Source organism: Pseudorca crassidens, chromosome 10, assembly GCF_039906515.1.
Source record: "Pseudorca crassidens isolate mPseCra1 chromosome 10, mPseCra1.hap1, whole genome shotgun sequence".
NCBI classification, from domain to species: Eukaryota; Metazoa; Chordata; class Mammalia; order Artiodactyla; family Delphinidae; genus Pseudorca; species Pseudorca crassidens.
Window position 1 is genome coordinate 68,083,856 of NC_090305.1, and position 18,620 is coordinate 68,102,475.

An 18,620-nucleotide genomic window follows, 5' to 3' on the forward strand; every position below is an offset into this window, starting at 1 on the left:
TTCTCAACACAGGACTTTATTAGTTGCTGGTTATCTGCAGCACAGGTTTGAAGGACTGAGGTGGTATGTTTGTGGTTGGGGGGACCACAGATCCTGGCCCCGCCCTTTTGCCTGCACAGGTTTCCTGCCTAGAAGCGCAGCCAGAACATGCCGCTACGGATCCGGTTATAATCTGGAAGCTGTTCAATGGGCCCTGTGGGGATAGGGTGGGGCGTCAGGGTGAGGTACCTGGCCTGTACAGGGACACCTGGCCCTGCGCCGCACCCCATCCAAAGCTGCCCAGAGCAGCACAAGACAGGCTTGGGGTGGAAAGAGGGAAGAGAACATTCCTCCAGGGGGTGCTGAGCCTGTCCCTTCATGCTCTGGCCTTTGGAGCTCCACCCCACACATGGAGGTGTCCATTACGTGGCAGGTGTGGGGTACTGATGGAGGCACCTTGGCAGGGAGTCAGGGAGCTGCTAGGACAGGTTTTCTGAGCAGGAACTCCCTGGCAGCCAGGTTATTGGGCAGAGCCTCTCAGGGGCCTCAACATGCTACTCCCCGTGAAAGCTGGGGGATGGGGGAGCAGAGGCAGAGGGGAGGCCAAGACAACAGACTGCGAAGGACAAAGAGCAGACTTTCTAGGCCACTCACCCAATCCAGCCACTGCTGGACACTGGTCATAGAAGTACTTGGAGCAGACCTCACGCAAGATACTGGCATCCACCTCCTGCAGGATGAAGCAGAGGGCACACTGAGTGACAGGCACCTGGGGACCACCTCTGCCAGTCAACATTATCCAGACGACCAAGATCTTCCACACGTACCATGGAGCTGCCCCTCAACCAAAAGGGGAAATGCAGCAGGGCTCTCCCTGCTGTAGACTTCCTCAGGCCCCACCCATCCCTACAGCCATCAGTGCCTCTGCCCTGCCCTCCAATTACACCACCGAGGCAGGTGACGCTGCCTAGGACACCAGGGTTGCCTACAGGAGCAGTCTGCACTGCCTCAACTCTCCACCCTCTGGGAGTCTGCCAGGCCAAGACTCCAGAACCTCTCCCAGGGGCCCTTGTTACCGCAATCCGGCTTTCCCACTCAGCCAGGGGGATGCGGCGGCCATACGTCAGAAGACTACGTCCAATGTCCTCACAAACAGGAGTGGTGCCTGCAAGGGTTGGGGGAAGTTTACAGGTCCACATGGTCCAATCCACGTGGGTCCAAGCCATGCATGCGAGGGTGCCCCCAAGAAGCCACGGCTGAGAGCACTACCCCCACCCACCAAGCAGCCCACCTCGCTGCCGGTGAAGCGGCACGGAGTGAGAGTGGGCGCAGCGTCCTCGGCATATGTCCCAGAGAGGCTGCCGAAGTGCTTCACGGTACACACAGAACCTCCAGCGTTCTGGGCTGACCTGGACCTTGGTCTGACCTAGACCACAACCCTCACTTGTACAACCACCTGTCACTGTATCCATGGGCTGTTGGTCTAGCCTACCCACACCTGTACCTAAAACCCCAGGCGCCTGTGAGAGGGGTGGTGGTGGGGTATGGTGTGACCTTCGAAGTTTTCGTTTCCAATCTTGGTTAGGAACACTGGGACTGTCACTGCCAGTATGCACTCTACCCCTTGCCACAGGGCTGCAGGACTCACCGATCAGATGAGACACCAGAGCATTTCTGAGAATGTTTTTGCCCCGGACCACCTCGCTCTCTGTGGCACTGGTGCAAAGGCGCATCCTAGAGCAGGGGTGGGGTGGGATTCATCCTGAGAGACGGTGCTGTCTCTGAGCCTCCCACGGTCCTGCTCAAAGGGCCCTATTCCCTCCCCACCTCCCTGGCAGCGCTAGGCCGCCACTCACCACTGGCCCTGTAGAAAGAACATCATGTCGTCGATGCTCATGTGGTCGCAGACGAAGTGTGCGCCCAGCAACCCCGTCTCTGCATAGCAGATGTTGAAGGTCTGGAAACTCTGGCACAGCTTCTTGGTTGCAGCAACTGCAGCCAGTGGGCTGGACAAGTGCTACCAGGGATGAGGGTGGTCAGCACCCACCCCCCTGTCTGCAGTCCACACCCCAAACCCCACAGTACAAGCGCCCACAGCCCAGCTCCCTCTCTTCCCTGAAGACAAGGTCCCATCCCATGCCCACCCCTGGCACTCACCGCGCCACCACCGTAAGTGCAGTCATAGTGGCCAATGATGGCATTGGCCACCTGGAGGGCCACATTGTCCGGGTTGGCCCAGCCAGGCCCCTCCACTGCAATGGCCACATGGGCCAAAGGCAGGGCATCATCACGGTGGCGGATCTGAAACAGTACATGGCAAAGCTGAGGGACAGCCAGATTTCCCAGGCGACCAGCAAAGGTGCCAAGTGTGGGTGGAGAGTGTGCATCCAAGTGTGAACACGTGTGCCTGTGAGGCAGCAGCCACAGGACACCTGGCCAACTCGAGGCATCTCCGGAGTCATGAAGATAGCCATGCACGTGAGGGTGCCCCCAAGAGGTCCCGGCTGAGGACACTACCCCCGCCCACCAAGCAGCCCACCTCGCTGCCAGTGAAGCGGCAGGGAGTGAGAGTGGGCACAGCGTCTTCAGTGTATGTCCCAGAGAGGCTGCAGAAATGCTTCTGGGCGAGGTCTAGCAGCTGCCGGTGCTCCACCCCTGCCAAGACAGACAGCAGAGTTACTGGCCAGCCAGGGCCCAAGGCACAGGGTAGGGGAGATCACACACAAGCAGAGGACCCCATGTCCTGCCTTGGTGGGAAACACCAAAAGGAAGACATGACATCAGGACAAGGTGAGGAAAGAGGACCCTTCACAGACACACCCTATCTCATGGGCAGGGCAGGCACCTCAGGGTCAAACAGCTTCCATCACCTCAGCCACAGGGAAGCAGCAGCATGCTGAGCTTAAAAATGGGTTCCTATGTAACACATTCCCACCAGCACCAAGGACAAGACTGGTACTCCCTGGGCATAAGGCCACCTGCCCTGCCTTCTCCCTCTGGCCCTTCCTCAAGCAGATCCTATGGGGGCTGGCAGGTGAGAGGGCACAAAGAGGTGCTATGCAGGGCTGTGACTAGCTCCGGGGTCCCCTGAGAGCTGGGGACGTTTACCAGTAACGTTACAAACTCACGCCTCAGGACCCCTCCTGGACCTCACCTCTACAAGAGGAGGCCTTTGCTGCCATAGCGCCTTGACCAGTGGGCGCTGTGGTAGTAAGCAGCCTCCCCCAGGTACAGCCTTCTAGGTGCCTCTGCCTTTTATTCTTTCCTTCCCTGAGCTCAGATCCTGTTGGACTCAACAAAGTCTGATGTGTCAGTAGCTCAGACTGCTCTTGGTCCCGAGGCTCACTGGCCCCAAGGCCACCAATCATGTTCTTCCTATCAATTTTTCTTGCCCAGTCAGCTGTCACGACCTAAGCTGGGAAAGCACCCTGGCCCTGCTCCCGTCCCCTCCCCGCCACATCCCCTCCTCTGTCAGGTGTCTACCTAAAAAGCCACCCTGAGTCCCCGCACTTCTCTCCCAGCTCCTACCGTCCCCCACCAGGCACCTGCAGCAAGCACTCCCTGCGCCTGCCCACTTCCGCTCTGGCCCCTACATGGCAGCAGAGCAAGCCTCAAAACACACCAGCCCGTGACACTGCTCTTCCCCTCTGCACAGACCTCCCACTCCCCACTGAATTAAATCCCACCTCTCTTTAAGCCTCTGTTCAAATGACACATGCTTCAAAAGCACCTCCCAATTCAAACAAACAAACAAACCACCTCCCTACCCTCTAACTGAGTCCCCCATTAAAGTCCCCCAACCACTGTATGCTTTCCTTTCAAGGCACTTCCCACCTGTCATGCAATGTCTGGTTTGCCCACTGACAAGGCCAAGAGAAACAGGCCTGAGGGCTTGAATCTCCCACCAGCCTACAACCTGGATCTCCTACGACCAGGTGGGACTGAGAAAACCCTGAGGCCTGGAGAGGCCAACAGCCCAACTGAGGCCTGTACTGAAGAGCGGAGTAGCATCCCTGGGCGGCCAGTTTCAGTGGTGGTGGCAGAGAAGAATCCCACCCCACCTCTGAAAGCATGGAAGAGAAGTCACTCCCCTCAAGGACAGGGTGGGAACAGTGTCCCCAGGAGTGGAAGATCCCTATGGTCAGAACCAGGAGACTTGGCCCTGGTAACCAAGGCCACAGCCCACCCCCCTATTACCACAGGGCTTCAACGAGCCCATCGCTCACCTCCAGCTGCTGCTAAAACCATTCGAGAGGCCTTGTAATGCCGGCTGAGGTACTCAGTCAGGTCTGCCCGAGACAGCTTCCTGCAAGACATACAGCCAATTGGTCAACACCGCTCCCAAACCAGAATGATCTGGGTCACACAAAACGGGGCTGAGGAGACAGACCAGGAGACATGGCTTCTCTGGAAAGCAGGACCCCACACATCAATTGGTCCTTGCCCCATTTCTGCCACCCACCACTCTGGGGCCCAGAGGGCAGCCCTCATTGGGCCCCCCTCACATCCCACCTCAGGACAGGCTTGTAGTCCCCTCTGAGGAGGGTGAGAACTGACGGTGGGGGCTCTTGAGGGGCAACAGCAGCGCTCATCCCACCAGAGGACAAGAAGCCATGTGGAGGGATACCCAGAGCACCCTCCCTCAGGCTGGCAGGACACGCATGGAAACGTACCCTAAAGCAAAGCCCGAAATTCAAGTGAAAACCACACAGGTGTTAAAAAAGACTCACAGGGACCATGTGGCAACATAAAAAATGTCTCCAGTTGTGTGAATTAGGAAAATAAACAGCACAGACAGCAGATCAACTAAAAACAAACTCATGTGGACATGGCCTGGCCATGCCAGAATGAGGGGACGAATTCCACCCCAGACCAGCCAACACTCACCTGACGTTCTCATTGGACCCCTCCACGGCCTGGGCTAGAGGTGTGCCCTGGAATGCCGTGGCATGCAGGTAGTCAAAGACCACGTCCCGCATAGATGCATCATTCTCCTGCAGCTCCTGCAGGATCACATCACGCTCCTTCTCAACCTGGGAGTCTTCTAGGCTGCAGTTCTGCACAATGTCGGCCAGGAGCTCCACAGCTGGATGCAAGAAGGACAGGTTTGGTGACCAGTAACAGGACAAAACCCCAAGCCTGACACCACTGGTTGCTTTGTTGCAAGGCCATACTCTAAGGGTAACCCCATTCTTCAGCCAGGCCAGGGGCTCCTGAGTGCCTGTCCTCTGCACTCCTGGAGTCCTACTGGTGTCCCGGTCCCATCCTCCAGCGTACCTTTTGGCAGGTCCTTAGACAGTGCCTTGATGTAGTAAGCCGTATGTTCCCGGGTGCTGTAGGCATTAAGATGGGCCCCCATGCTCTCTACCTCCTTCTCCAAGGCAATGCCAGGTCGATTCTTTGTTCCCTGGAACCACACATCAACAGGACAAATCAGGAGCCACATGGGAGCCCAGGACCCCATCCTCACAGGCTAAAGTCCCAGCAGGACCACTGGTCCACAGATATCTCCCTCAGCAAAGACTCTGGGGTTATACAGCCCAGAGGCTGTGCTCACCAAGTGCTTAGCAGGCCTTAAGCCAATCAACGCCACAGCATCGAGGACCAAGAGAATGAAGGCATCCAGGGGCCAGGAAAGAAGGGCATGGACAAAGCAAGTGTTACCTGAAATCCAGAGCTCCCATACCAAGAGGGGGTATAGCATTTGACTGAGAGCTCCCATACCAGCCTGATCTTACCAGCACTCCCTCTCCTCTTACTAACAGTCATGGTCAGGTAAGCTCACACCTGTGCTCAGGTGATGCTACCACTACCCACTCTCCCTCATACCATTTATACGACTCTGTGTGTGTGCTATGGCCTCTGTAGGACTCAACCTTAGTCCAGTGTGTGTGTACGTATGTGTGCATGTGTATGGCAGTGCTGCTGTCCAATGACACACACACGTATCAATGTGTTGAGACTGACACACATAACTGTGATGCTGGACCTGGCTAGCTGCCCATTCCTGCTCCACAACACCACCTATCCCGTATCTTCTCCATTTTTTTCATTCATTTAAGAACTCAGTCTCCACTCCATGTGAACACGAGGTGGCTTAGGAGCTGTTCCCATCCTCAAGAAAGCTCCTACTCACTTCTATAAACAAGAGATGCACAGCGTTTTACAAAAACTAAATCTGTGGGTTTGTTACAATGCACGTGTACATCCACAATTCTATATCCGTGCATGCACACAACACAGGCCTGGCCTCTGGTGAAGAGCAGGGCTCCTATGGCTCCCTGGGGTTTTTCTGGCTCTGGGGGCCTTGTGCAGGGGTTCATCAGATAGGCGCTCACTCAGAAGAGGCCAAGTCCATGTGACTCCTCCCAGAAAAGCCATCCAGAGATCTCTTTCCTCCGCTACCCTGCTAAAACCCATAATTGAGGAGGCTGGCTTTTCTGACCTGCATCCTCAGGAGGGACAGCAGGAAGCCCTAAGCCCAGGGGAGATGCAGGACTTTAGGAGCCTCACCTTGAAAGCCAGATGCTCCACAAAGTAGCCTGCCCCGTTGTTCTTCTCAGTCTCATAACGGCTGCCAGCATCAATCCACACCCCCACCTGGACAAGAAACCACCAACAAAGGTAACAAACAAACCACCTCAGCCCCCCTTACACCCCACCCTGCATGACTCAGCACAAGCCCCAGACAGGGGCTCACAGTCCCACGCTGGGGAAAAGCTTCTCAGCAGGACCCCTGTGCTTAGAGGCACAGGGCACCAGCTGAATGACTGCAGTCACACTGCATCACCTCTCCTCCCTGCTCTATTTCCTGACTGGTTATCGAGACTCGCAGGGAAGCTTCAAACCAGGCATGTTCACCTGTCCCATCACCACAGGAAATTCTTAAATTCAACCTCACTTTTCAGTTGATTCTTTGTTTCTTCTAGGCAAGCAACTAATCATTTGAAAACAAGTTCTTTTCTCCTTCCTAAAAATTATACCCTGCCTTTGTTCTGGTGATTGTGTCCTTTCGCCATTAAAGGAGAGGCTATTGGCTTAAACACTGAACATTTTATCATAAGTAGCCTTCGTTCACACTTTAAAAAAAGTTTTAAACAGAACTCGACACCTAACACTGCCAAGTGTCTCCTTGGCACCCAACGAGAGAATCTTATAATTTTCTTAATAGCCTCCTGGTGTGCTGTGAAACACAAACCACACTACTCACCCCCATGGTGACATAGACCTAATCTTTTAATTTACTATTTGTTTCATAGCTGACTTAAAATGTTCACATTTACTTTCCTAAGAGATGTTGATACACGTACCATACTTCATAAATTCTTTACATGAACATCTATTACACATCTAACATCTTCGAAAGATACATTTTACAATCCATGGTATCCTTTGATTATAACTGGCAGCATTCTTTTCCTGCCCCTAGAGCACAGTGATGCTCCTTACAATCTAGAGCATCTTAGGGTCCACGAAATACAGCATTCTCCACCAAGGTTTCTTAACAGGCTGTGGGTAGGCTTATACAGGTGCCATGTAATAAGGAAGCTGCCCATCACCTTTTGTTGTGTTCAGTAACAACTTATATCACAGGACATTATTTGTTCCTGGAAAACTGAAAGAATTTACCAATAAAAGCACTTGAAGTTTGGGGTGGGGAGGAGACGGTTCGCTTCTTGAGAATCTTCTCTGTTTATCTAGCCAAGATTTCTATCTTTGAGTGAATTTTGAGGAAAATTATCCATTTAACGGGAATTTTCTAGTTGATTTCTTCTGCAGTACATTTCCAGTCTAGGCAAGGGATTATGACTTTGGGCCGTGAGGCTGGCAGTCACCTAATGTCTCTGAACCCCATTTTCCTCATTGAAGGATCACTTCTCTCATATGGGCTGCTGAAGAAAAAGCTGAAAAAAGACTTGGCCTCCTGATTGGCAAGCATCACACGCTAAGTAAGTGTTGGGTTCGGTGAGGATTGCCCCCAAGAAGTCAAGGCGTGGCTAGGGTAGGGATTGGGGTAGGAGGGTCAATCCTGAGGTGGCTGGGAGGAGTCTGATCCAAACCACAGAGCACTTGAGCCCAAGGTCACACCCCGACTTGGGAAAGGAGACCATGCCCAATATTGAGGTGCACTCCCGACACCGGACCCACTCACCGTGCAGGTAGGCTGGGAGGACTGCTCCGAGGCCACTCGCAGCCCGTTGTCCAGCTGGCTGACCTGCGTCTCCGGCACACTCTGCAGGGCCTGGGCGTAGGTGGCGATGCCCCACAAGACAGGCGACCTCAGCAGGGCCGGCTGCTGGAAAGGGGCGACCAGGACTGAGAATTAGATTGGAGGATCGCTCCTTAGCTCTCAGGCCTGCGGTGGGATCCCCATCCCCGCCCCCAGGCCAGCCGCGAGACTCCCATGCGTGCCCTCGGCCGTGACCTTCCCATGGCCCTGACCCCGTGACCTCCCCATTCTCGACCTGCCACCGCTAACAGCCCGCTCCCTGTCTGCGTTCCAAAGACCCGCTCCCCATAGCTCTGCGCTCTCGCTGACACCTCACCGAGCGGCGGCTGCGCACCAGCACTCGCGTCCCGGCGCTGGCCGCCCGGCAAACCGCGGAAGCCGCCATCTTCTGGCTCCAGTGGACGCTGGGCCGCGCCACGCATGCGTAGAGTGGACGCAGCGGCGCGCGAGGCGCAGGCGCAGTACCGCAGACTTGGCGCTCGGCTGCTCCCTGGCGGACGCCGCCGCGGATATTCATTCTCTGCTGGTCGTTGGTTCTTGTCTTCGCGTCCCTGGGTAACAGTGCGCATTAATCTATCTGGCTAGTCATCGTCTTGCGCGGGTCTGTTCTGGATCCAGTCCATCTTCCCTCTTCACCCGTGGTGGTGGCGTGGGGGGCAGAGTGCGCGATGTTTCTCGCGAACAGTGGGCGCCTCGACTGCACTGAGTGCTCAGAGCGGCCGGGCGGGCGGGGAGCGCAGCCACAGCATGTTTGCCAATCGCAACCCCAGGGCTAAACCACCAGGGTGGAACCTGGGACTACGAGGCTGCTGCTGAAAGTCACGGTTTTCTCTTTAAAGGAATGGAGAAAGTTCAGACGGTTGATGTGGAAAGAATTTAGCAATATATTGCTAAGAAAAAAGGAACAGTTTTAGAGACTAATTTGTGAAAAGGATTCCTTGTTTGGAAAACAAAACACACACAAAACAAAACGAAGTGCTTTTTCTAATAGGCTACATAGAAAAAAATCCAGAGGAACTCACTCTAAACTCTCATTCAGGTGACTTACAGAAAATGAATTCAGGGGAAGGGAAAAGAGGCTACCATTTTTACACTTCTGTATTATTTTAATACATAATTGAAAATTTTTAGGGAATTCCTTGGCGGTCCAGTGGTTAGGACTCTGCGCTTTCACTGCAGTGGCCCGGTTTCAATTCCTAGTTGGGGAACTAAGATCCTGCAAGCCGCGGGTCTCAGCCAAAAATAAAAAAGTAAAATAAAAATAAATTTTTTACAAAAAATGTTTGTTGCTTTTGAAATAATAGCATATTTCTGAACTGTACTTCCTTTTACAGGTATATGAGGTTTTCTGTGATCTTACAAAATATCACTCAAAACTTTCTTTTATAAAAATCAGACAGAAGATGCTTAAGTGTGCACTGATAAATATTTTGTGAACTAAAATTATGTTATGATCTTGACATGAAAAAATAAAGTGAAATAGAATCTCCTAATTAGTTTTTTAAAAACTAGTTTTTAGAACCGTCTTATATTTACAGAAGAGTTGAGCAGATGGTACAGAATTTCCCATATATCCCTGCCCACGTACAGGCATGCACAGTTATTCCTATTAATAGCTTACCTTATTGTGATACATTTGTTACAATTAATGAACCAATATTGACATGTTATTATTAACTGAAGTCCATAGTTTATTCAGATTCCCTTAGTTTTAGTTTTTACCTAATATCCTTTTTCGTTCTAGGATCCTATCCAGGATACCACATTCCATTTTGTTGTCATGTCTCCTTAGACTCCTCTTGCCTGTGACACAACCTCTTCCAGTGACCAGCGCATTGTGCACCTTCCTTCTAGCAGAGCTCCCCCAAAGAGCTCACTGCCTCCAATTCCTCTCCTCCCACTCTTTCCCAAACCCACTCCAATACCATCCCCAATTCATTCCTCCAAAACCACACCTGTAAAGGTAACCAATGAGCTCCATGTTGCTAAATCTAATGGCCAGTGCTCGGTCTTGTTTAAAGTGATTGGTCACTTTTTCCTCCTTAGAGCCTCATCCCTTCTCCACCTTTAGTTTCCCATGCTCTCCTGTTCTTGTCCTACCTCCCTGTACATCTCAATTAAACATGCTAAAGCTGGGACTTCCCTGGCGGTCCAGTGGTTTGCACTCCGCACTTCAACTGCAGGGGGCGCGGGTTCGATCCCTGGTTGGGGAACTAAGATACTGCATGCTGTGCAGCACGGCCGGGGTGGGGGGAAAAAATATGCTAAACTTGAACTCTTTACTTTTCCTCCCAAACCTGTTCCTCCCATAATTGTCTTCATCTCAGTAAATGACACTTCCGTTAACCAAATTGCTCAGGCTAGAAATCTAGGCGTCATCCTTGACTCTTCTCTCTCAAAATCCACACCCAATCTTTTAGCAAATCCAATAATTTCTAATCCAGTTACCTAACCCCCCCTTTCCCCACCCCACTGCTACCCTGGGGTGAGAAGGGAAGGACAATGAGACAACCAGGAAGTGTGATGTGGTAGATGCCCAGGGACGGATATGTTTCAAGAGATTGGTCAAAAAGGAAATGCTGCTAAAAGGTCAAGTACAAGCAGTGGTCATTGCAATGATTTGGCAAGAGTCTTTGATGACTCATTGATCTTCTGGAATTTACTTGGCCTATGGGGTGAGGTGAGACCAAAATACCCTTTTTCCCCCTAAATTGCAAACTGAATTTTGTAACAATTCTTGACCAGGCCTCATTTCTCTATCCATCTCTGAGACTCCCTTTATTCCCCCCAGAGAGTCTCAAAACTGTAAAAGCAGGTCCATGTGGGCTGCCTGAGAGGGCTCTGGCACTCACCTTACTCTCCTCACTCAATATTTGATATACACTTCAGCTTATTCTTCTAGATATTTTTTCTTTTCTTTTAATTTTAGTTTTTAAATTGTGCTAACATATACATGACATTTAGCACCTTAACCATTATTACATCTTAACATTATACAGTTCGGTGGTATTAATTACATTCAAAATGTCGTGCAGGGAATTCCCTGGCAGTCCAGTGGTTAGGACTCAGCACTTTCACTGCTGGAGCCCGGGTTCAATCCCTGGCCAGGGAACTAAGATCCCGCAAGCCTCATAGTGCAGCCAAAAAAAAAAAAAAAGTTGTGCAACCATTATCACTATCTAGTCTACTTTCAAAACTTTTTCCTCATCTCAAACAGAAATTCTATATCCATTAAGCAATAACTCGCCATTTCCCCCTTCCTCAAATCTCTGACAACCTCTATTCTACTTTCTGTCTCTATGAACTTGACTGTTCTAGGTACCTCATATAACTGGGATCATAGAGTTTTGTTGTTAAAAAAATAAAAGGCCCAAAATAGAGTTGCTTATGCTAAGCCCCATGCCACCAAACCAAGTCTTAATTTTAGTTGGGCTCTCCCAGAAATGGAATCTTAAACCAGTCTATCAGGAGTCTCCTGATCAACACTATTTGATCAGGTCATCTGCCTGTTATACTGTGACATCCCCTAAAGGAAAGTAACTTTGCAATAACCAACCTGCTTTTTTTTGCCTACTATAGTATCCTTGTTCCCACTCCCTTTTGCCTATCAAAATCTTTCTTTCTTTTTTTTTTTTTTTTTTGCGGTACGCGGGCCTCTCACTGCTGTGGCCTCTCCCGTTGTGGAGCACGGGCTCTGGACATGCAGGCTCAGCGGCCATGGCTCACGGGCCTAGCCGCTCCGCGGCATGTGGGATCTTCCCGGACCGGGGCACGAACCTGTGTCCTCTGCATCGGCAGGCGGACTCTCAACCACTGAGCCACCAGGGAAGCCCAAAATCTTTCATTTTTGTTCAGCACCTTGGAGTTCTTTTCTACCTGCTAGATTGGATGTGCCTGATTTGAATCAATTTTTGCTCAAATAACTTAAAATTTTTAAACATGCCTCAGTTTATCTTTCAACATTGTCCTTTTATCGTTGGTTTATTTCACTTAGCATGATGTTTATCTATTTATCTGTTGGTGGACATGGGCTGTTTCTACCTTTTGGCTATTGTGAATAATGCTACAATGAACACTCACTGGCATACAAGCATCTGTTTGAGATGCTGCTTTCAATTATTTTGGTATTTACCTAGGAGGGGAATTGCTGGATCATATGGTAATTATATTTTTAGCTTTTTGAGGAACCACCAAGCAGTTTTCTGTAGTGGCTGTACCATTTTACATTCCTGCCAGCAATGCAAAAGTGTTCTAATTTCTCTACATTCCCACCAATATTTGTTATTCTCCAATAGCCATCCTAATGGGGGTGACATGATATCTCGTGGTTTTGATTTGTATTTCCATAATGACTAGTGATGTTAAGCATATTTTCATGTGGTTATTGGCCATTTGTATATCTTCTTTAGACAATGTCTATTCAAGTCCTTTGCCCATTTTTGAATTTGTTTGTTTTTTTGTTGTTGAGTTGTAGGAATTCTTTAGGTATTCTGGATATTAGTCCCTCCTTAGATATATGATTTGCAAATATTTTCTTCCATTTTGTGAGCTGTCTTTTTACTCTCTTAATAGTGTTCTATGATGCACAAATTTTTTATTTTGATGAAGTACAATTTATCTATTTTTTCTTTTGTTACCTGTTCTTTTAATGTCATACTTAAGAAATCATTGCCTTCTCCAAGATTATGAAGATTTCCATCTATGTTTTCTTCTAAAAGTTTTATAGTTTTAACTTTCAAATTTAAATCTTTGATCCATTTTACTTAATTTTGTATATGATGTAAGGTAAGGGTCCAACTTCATTCTTTTGCATGTGGATATTCAGTTTTCTCAGCACCATTTTTTGAAAAGACTATCTTTTCCCCATTAAATGGTCTTTGCACTCTTATTGAAAATCAACTGAATATATATGGGAAGGTTTATTTCTGGGCTTTCTGTTCTATTTCATTGGTCTATATGTCTATTCCTATGCCAGCACCACACTGTTTTGATTACAGTGCCTTTGTAGTACATTTTGGAAATCAGAAAGTTTGAGTCCTCCAACTTTGTTCTTCTTTTGCAAGATCGTTTTGGCTATTCAGGGTCCCTTGAGATTCCAGATAAATTTTAGGATGGGTTTTTCTATTTCTCTTATAAAACACTATTGGGATTTTCACTGGGATTACACTGAATCTGTAGACCACTTTGGGTAGTATTGCCATTTTAACAGTATTAAGTCCTCCAATCAAAGAACATGGAATGTCTTTCTATTTATTTAGGTCTTTTAAAATTTCTTTCAGCAATGTTTTTCAGCAAGAAGAAATCAGGTGGCACCTTCAGCACTTCACTTGGAAATTTTTTCTGCTAAATATTAAAATTCATCATTTACAAGTTCTGCTTTCCATCCAAATACGGGTTATGATTCCACTAAGCTTCCTACAACTATTTAACAAAGATTCCTTTTACTCCTGGTTTCCAATAACATGTTCCTAATTTTCTTCTGAGCCCTCAATGGCAGCATTCTTAATGTCCAAATTTCTGCTAACAGTTGTTTGAAGGTAGTTTTGGCTTTTTCTGTTATGCTCCCTGACATTCTTCCAGACTTTGCTCACTGCCCAATTCCAAAGCCATTTCCACATTTTTAGGATTTGTTAACAGCAGTACCTCTCACTCTTGATACCAATACTTAGTAGTTTTCTATTGCTGCCATAACAAATCACCACAGACTTAATGGCTTAGAACAAAACAAATTTATTATCTCACAGTTCTGTAGGCCCAAAATCCAACATGGATGTCATTGGGCTAAAATCAAGACATTAGCAGGGCTGTGTTCCTTTCTGGAGGTTCTAGGGGAGAATGTGTCCTTGGTCATTCAGTTTATTGGCAGAAGTTAGATCATAGTGGTTGAAGGACTGAGGTTTCTGTTTTCTTGCTGGCTATCACCCAAGGGTCATTCCCAGCTTCTAGAGGCCATCTGAATTCCTTGGATCTTTGGGTGGTGGAAGATCTCTTCTACCACCTTCAAAGCCAGCAGCAGAGGATTATTAGTACCTCTCACACTTTGAATCCGACCAACTCTCCTGCCCTCCTCTTCCACTTTTAAGGGCTCATGAAATTACACTGGGCCCACCAAAATAATCCAGAATAATCTTCCCATTTTAATGTCTTTCACTTAATTCCATCTGCAAAATCCTCTTTGCCATGTACTGTAAAATATTCACAGACTCCAAGGACATCTTGAGGGCCATTATCCTGCCTACCACAGCCTCCCTAGGAGACACCAACTCCTGTCTCTTCCCAGCCTGCCCTCTCCTGTGTTCCAGAATTCCTTCTTTTCCCTGAAATCCTGACCATCTTATAGTTCATGGAACAGGTCAAGGTCTCTTTCCCCACCTGGCCCTTGTATGTGCATATCCTTCTGACTGGAGCACTCTCCCCCTCCTCTCATCACCCCACTCACCCTTCAGGTCCCAGCAGTCAGCCCACACCTGCCCTACTCCAACTGGCTCAGCACAACTCTCTGCAGAGGAATTGAGTTTTTGAGTCTGCTTCATCACCACCTCTACCCTCCCCTATTTGTGAGTGGGTGAGGGAGGAGCCTGTTCTGTTCATCAGCAGATCCTGATGCCTATGGTAGAAGGAAGGGAGGAAGCAGATGAGGGCCCCTTTGGGGAGGTTCAGCCCTCATCCCACTTCCAGGGGCTTTAGAGCAAGGGCCACTTAGGTGCCAAAGCATGTTTGAGATGTCACAAAGATGAAGGCAGCCAGGGCCCTCCCTCTACCCCCCAGCCCCAGCTCAGGCCCCGCAGGCTCAACCAGGAGCCCTAGCTCCTGACTCAGCCAGGTGGTCACCTCTGGGCTGCCCTCTCTGGACCACCCACATCTGCCCTGATGGCCAAGTCTTCTCCCACCACACTGGGGGCCCCTGAGGAGCCCCAGAGGAGCAGTTGTATTTATGAGTGGGATCCCTAGAGAGGAGGGGTCAGTTGGTGTGGGCAATGGAGCAGGGTGAGCCAGCGTGGGCCCCACCTGCCCAGCCATTGATGGGCACCGAGGCCTCGATGGGTGTGCTGGCTCTAAAAGTAGAAAAGGGGCACAGGGTCCAGACAGGCCTGGAGAGAATAAGACACACAGACCTGAGCCTGGCCCAGAGCCTCAGGCCATCCCCGCCCCAACAAGCCACCAGGCAAAGAGAGGAGTATGTTGGGTCACCCGCTCTGGGCAGGAGTCCCCTTTATTTGGGTTCGCTGCTGGGTGGCTAGACGCTGCAGATGGCCCTCAATATGGACCAGGAGGGCATCCAGCATATGCAGGACCCCACGGAGTAGGGCACGGTCTGAGATCGGGGCCCGTCGTTTCCAGGGTGCACAGGGGCTAGCCGTCACCTGCGGATGCTGAGGATAGGACAAAAAGGCAGGAGTGAGAACAGAGGAACAGGACAGAGGTGTGGTGGGAAAGGGGACTTAGGGTGATGGAGGATCGTGGAGGGTCTGTTGTGGCCTAGTATGGTCATGGGGCCCATGGAGGCTGGATGAGGAATAGGGATATTAAAGAGGGAGGATGGGGCAGGGTACTACCCATGGGAAATGCAGGGACTGTTGGGTGTGGACAGTTGTAGGGACCCTGGGGTGTGAGTGATGGGGGAGGGGCAGCAGGAGGCCCAGAAGACATGAGTGGGAGGATGGGTAGAGAATTATGAGCTCATTGGGTATGAACAGAAGTAGGAGGCTGTGGGGACAGAGCAGTGCCATGCTCACCTCACTCTTAGTGGCCTGTGAGCGCCGCCGTTGCATCACCGCACGGCTGAGCATCAGCATCATGGTAGTGGCGACGGTGACCCCAGCCACTGGGTAGATGCGGTTCACCCCCAGGCCCATCCAATGGCCAGGACACCCCAGGCTGCCCTTGCAACCCTCCAGGCTGTTTGGCTGGCACCCCCAGGGCTGTAAGTCCAGCCCCACCTGGTACCACACGGGCCGTGACCAGGTGTGGGTGCGGACAGGCATCGCTAGCAGAAGCAGCCATGGCAGGAAGGACTGTGCGTGCAGCATGGCTGCTGCCAGTACTAGGGGCCGGAACCTGGGCGCCTGGCAACGGGCAAACACTCCTCCCCCAGGGGCAGGTGAGGCAGTAGGTTCCAGCTGGGCCCATGGCTTTCAGGAGGGGTGGCCTGGCCAGAAAATATGGGGCGGGGTGGGTGGGGTGGGATTCCAGGGCAGGGAGGAGGGCAGGCTTGGGGCCCAGGAATGAAGGAATGCTTCCTTCCCCCTCTCCCTCCTCCTCATCTAATATACATCTAACATGCTCTCCACCAGTGGCAGCACCAACGCCAGGCCAACCAAGCTAAGCACACAGAGCTGCTCCCTGCTCCCCTATGCCCAGACTCAGCCCCGTGGTCCACATCGCAGCACAGGGAGCACTCAAAAATGTGGGTGCGCACTCTGAATAAAGCCTGAAGGCTCACCCTAGCCTGTGAGGTGCTCTGTGCTCTGGTCTCCCCTCCTGCCTCTTGTAGGCCTCCCTGGTGTTCCTTGAACACACCTGCTGTTCCCTACACTAGGAGCACTGTCCTAGAAAGAGAACTCTCACAGCTGCATTTCAGCTCAAGTGTCACCTGCTCCCTGAGTCTCCCTCCCATGACCATCCTGGGTAACACAGTCCCTTCTCTTTCACGTGACCCTGTTTTATTTATTTATTTGGCCGCATTGTGGCATGTGGGATCTTAGTTCCCCGGCCAGGGATTGAATCCGTGCGCCCTGCAATGGAAGTGCAGTCTTAACCACTGGACTGCCAGGGAATTCCTGACCCTGTTTCATTTTCTTCAAAGCATTTCCAAGTACAGGTATACCTTGGAGATACTGTGCTTCGGTTCTAGACCACCACAATAAAGCGAGTTGCACAAATTTTTCAGTTTCCCGGTGCATATAAAAGTTATGTTTACACTACACTGTAGTCTATTAAGCGTGCAGTAGCATTATGTCTAAAAAAAAGTACATACCTTAATTTAAAAAAACACTTTATTGCTAAAAATTGCTAACCATCATCTGAGCCTTCAGCGAGTCACAGTAGTAACATCAAAGATCACTGATCATAGATCCTAACAAATATAATAATAATGAAGTTTGAAATACTTTGAGAATTACCACAATGTGACAGTGACATGCAGTGAGCAAATGATGTTGGAAAAATGGCACCAAGACTTGATTGACTCAGGGTGGCCATAAACTTTCAATTTGTAAAAAACACAGTATCGGTGAAGTGCAATAAAACAAGGTCTGCCTGTATCTGCAAGTTCACGTTTGAGGTTTACCTTCCACTCCAGTACATAGGATCACTTAACCAGTATTTACCAAGCACTTCCTTGTGCCCGGCGCTGTTCCTGGTGTCTGGAGGCAGTGTGACAAAGGGCCCTGACTTCCTGGGCAAGGTTTTGGGGGTGGGGAAAGGACAGATGATTTGCGAACACAGAGCAGGGCAGTGACACAGGCCAGGACAGAAACAGCCAGGCAAGGGGTGCCTCTGTGACTTGCAGGGCAGGACAGCCTCTGTCCACTGGTCCAGCACAGAGCCCAGGACCTGGTCGGGACCTGCGAATGGCAGGCTCACTTGTTTTGGCAGGTGACACGAGCCCAGCACTGTTGCAAGCTGTTTGTGGCATTTATTCATTTAATATTCATTGAGGAACCCATGAAGTGGGTACTATTACCATTTCTGCTCTCCTGATGAGGATACGGAGGCCCAGAAAGGTTCGACCCCCCCACCCTGGCCTCCAGTCACTCAGTATTAGCTGGCCTGAAGGCCCATTGCTGCCCACTGGGCCACATGCCCAGATGTTGGTGTTTTATGGTAGAAATCAACACGTGGTTCTTGGCTGACGGTGACCTGCAAAGCCCAGGTGATCTAATTATACAAATAAGCATTTTCCCCAAGTAAATCAATCATGCACATTCTTTCCTTTCTTTTCTTTTCTTTTTTCTTCTGGCTGCACCGTGCTGCTTGTGGGATCTTAGTTCCCCAACCAGGGATCGATCGAACCCTCACCCTTGACAGTGAAAGCGTTGAGTCCTAACCACTAGACTGCCAGGGAATTCCCGTATTCTTACTTCTCAGTGCAGACCGGCAACACCTGTGAATACCCTGTGCTTCCTCAGCTGGTTGCTCAGGTGTTCACACCACACCCTCCAGGGGCTGCCCAGTAGCGCCAGGCCTGCCTGCACCTCATCAGGGGTCCCTGAGAACAGGTCATTCCTGAGAAACAGCTCTGATTCCAACCATTTTACAGCCGAGGACACAGGTGCCGAGGGCTGTGCCTGGCTGGGGAGGAACTTGGACCTGGGACGCCCCCCTCCCTGGGCCTAGCCCCGAAGCTCTCCCTCCTGCTCCACACTCCCCCTGCCTGACCCTGCCCTCCCCGAACTTTCCCCCCAGCTTC

General features: G+C 50.4%; 2 protein-coding genes across 9 annotated transcripts; both read right to left on the reverse strand.

Annotated features, from left to right (window-relative positions):
* On the reverse strand, positions 1-8,953 carry UQCRC1 (ubiquinol-cytochrome c reductase core protein 1). Of its 6 annotated transcripts, none has more exons than XM_067754296.1 (13): positions 8,544-8,953; positions 8,132-8,295; positions 6,493-6,579; positions 5,257-5,386; positions 4,867-5,065; positions 4,206-4,285; positions 2,519-2,634; positions 2,137-2,280; positions 1,836-1,996; positions 1,628-1,713; positions 1,056-1,144; positions 634-709; positions 1-193 (listed from the first exon to the last, which is right to left on the reverse strand). In XM_067754296.1, exons 1-13 carry the CDS (start codon positions 8,776-8,778, stop codon positions 129-131), a joined length of 1,632 nt encoding a protein of 543 aa, XP_067610397.1. In that variant the 5' UTR covers positions 8,779-8,953; the 3' UTR covers positions 1-128. The 6 variants fall into 6 exon arrangements, with proteins under 6 accessions (XP_067610397.1, XP_067610396.1, XP_067610400.1 ...); XM_067754295.1 differs by having other exon boundaries at positions 8,526-8,953; XM_067754299.1 differs by having other exon boundaries at positions 8,132-8,275; positions 8,544-8,949.
* Positions 8,954-13,923: 4,970 nt separating this feature from the next.
* Positions 13,924-18,298, reverse strand: TMEM89 (transmembrane protein 89). Of its 3 annotated transcripts, none has more exons than XM_067754329.1 (4): positions 15,946-18,298; positions 15,401-15,582; positions 14,677-14,816; positions 13,924-14,207 (listed from the first exon to the last, which is right to left on the reverse strand). In XM_067754329.1, the coding sequence occupies exons 1-3, from the start codon at positions 16,237-16,239 to the stop codon at positions 14,696-14,698; spliced, it is 597 nt and encodes a 198-aa protein (XP_067610430.1). In that variant the 5' UTR covers positions 16,240-18,298; the 3' UTR covers positions 13,924-14,207; positions 14,677-14,695. The 3 variants fall into 3 exon arrangements, with proteins under 3 accessions (XP_067610430.1, XP_067610429.1, XP_067610431.1); XM_067754328.1 differs by having other exon boundaries at positions 14,649-14,816; XM_067754330.1 differs by lacking the exons at positions 13,924-14,207; positions 14,677-14,816 and having other exon boundaries at positions 15,387-15,582.
* Positions 18,299-18,620: the final 322 nt, after the last annotated feature.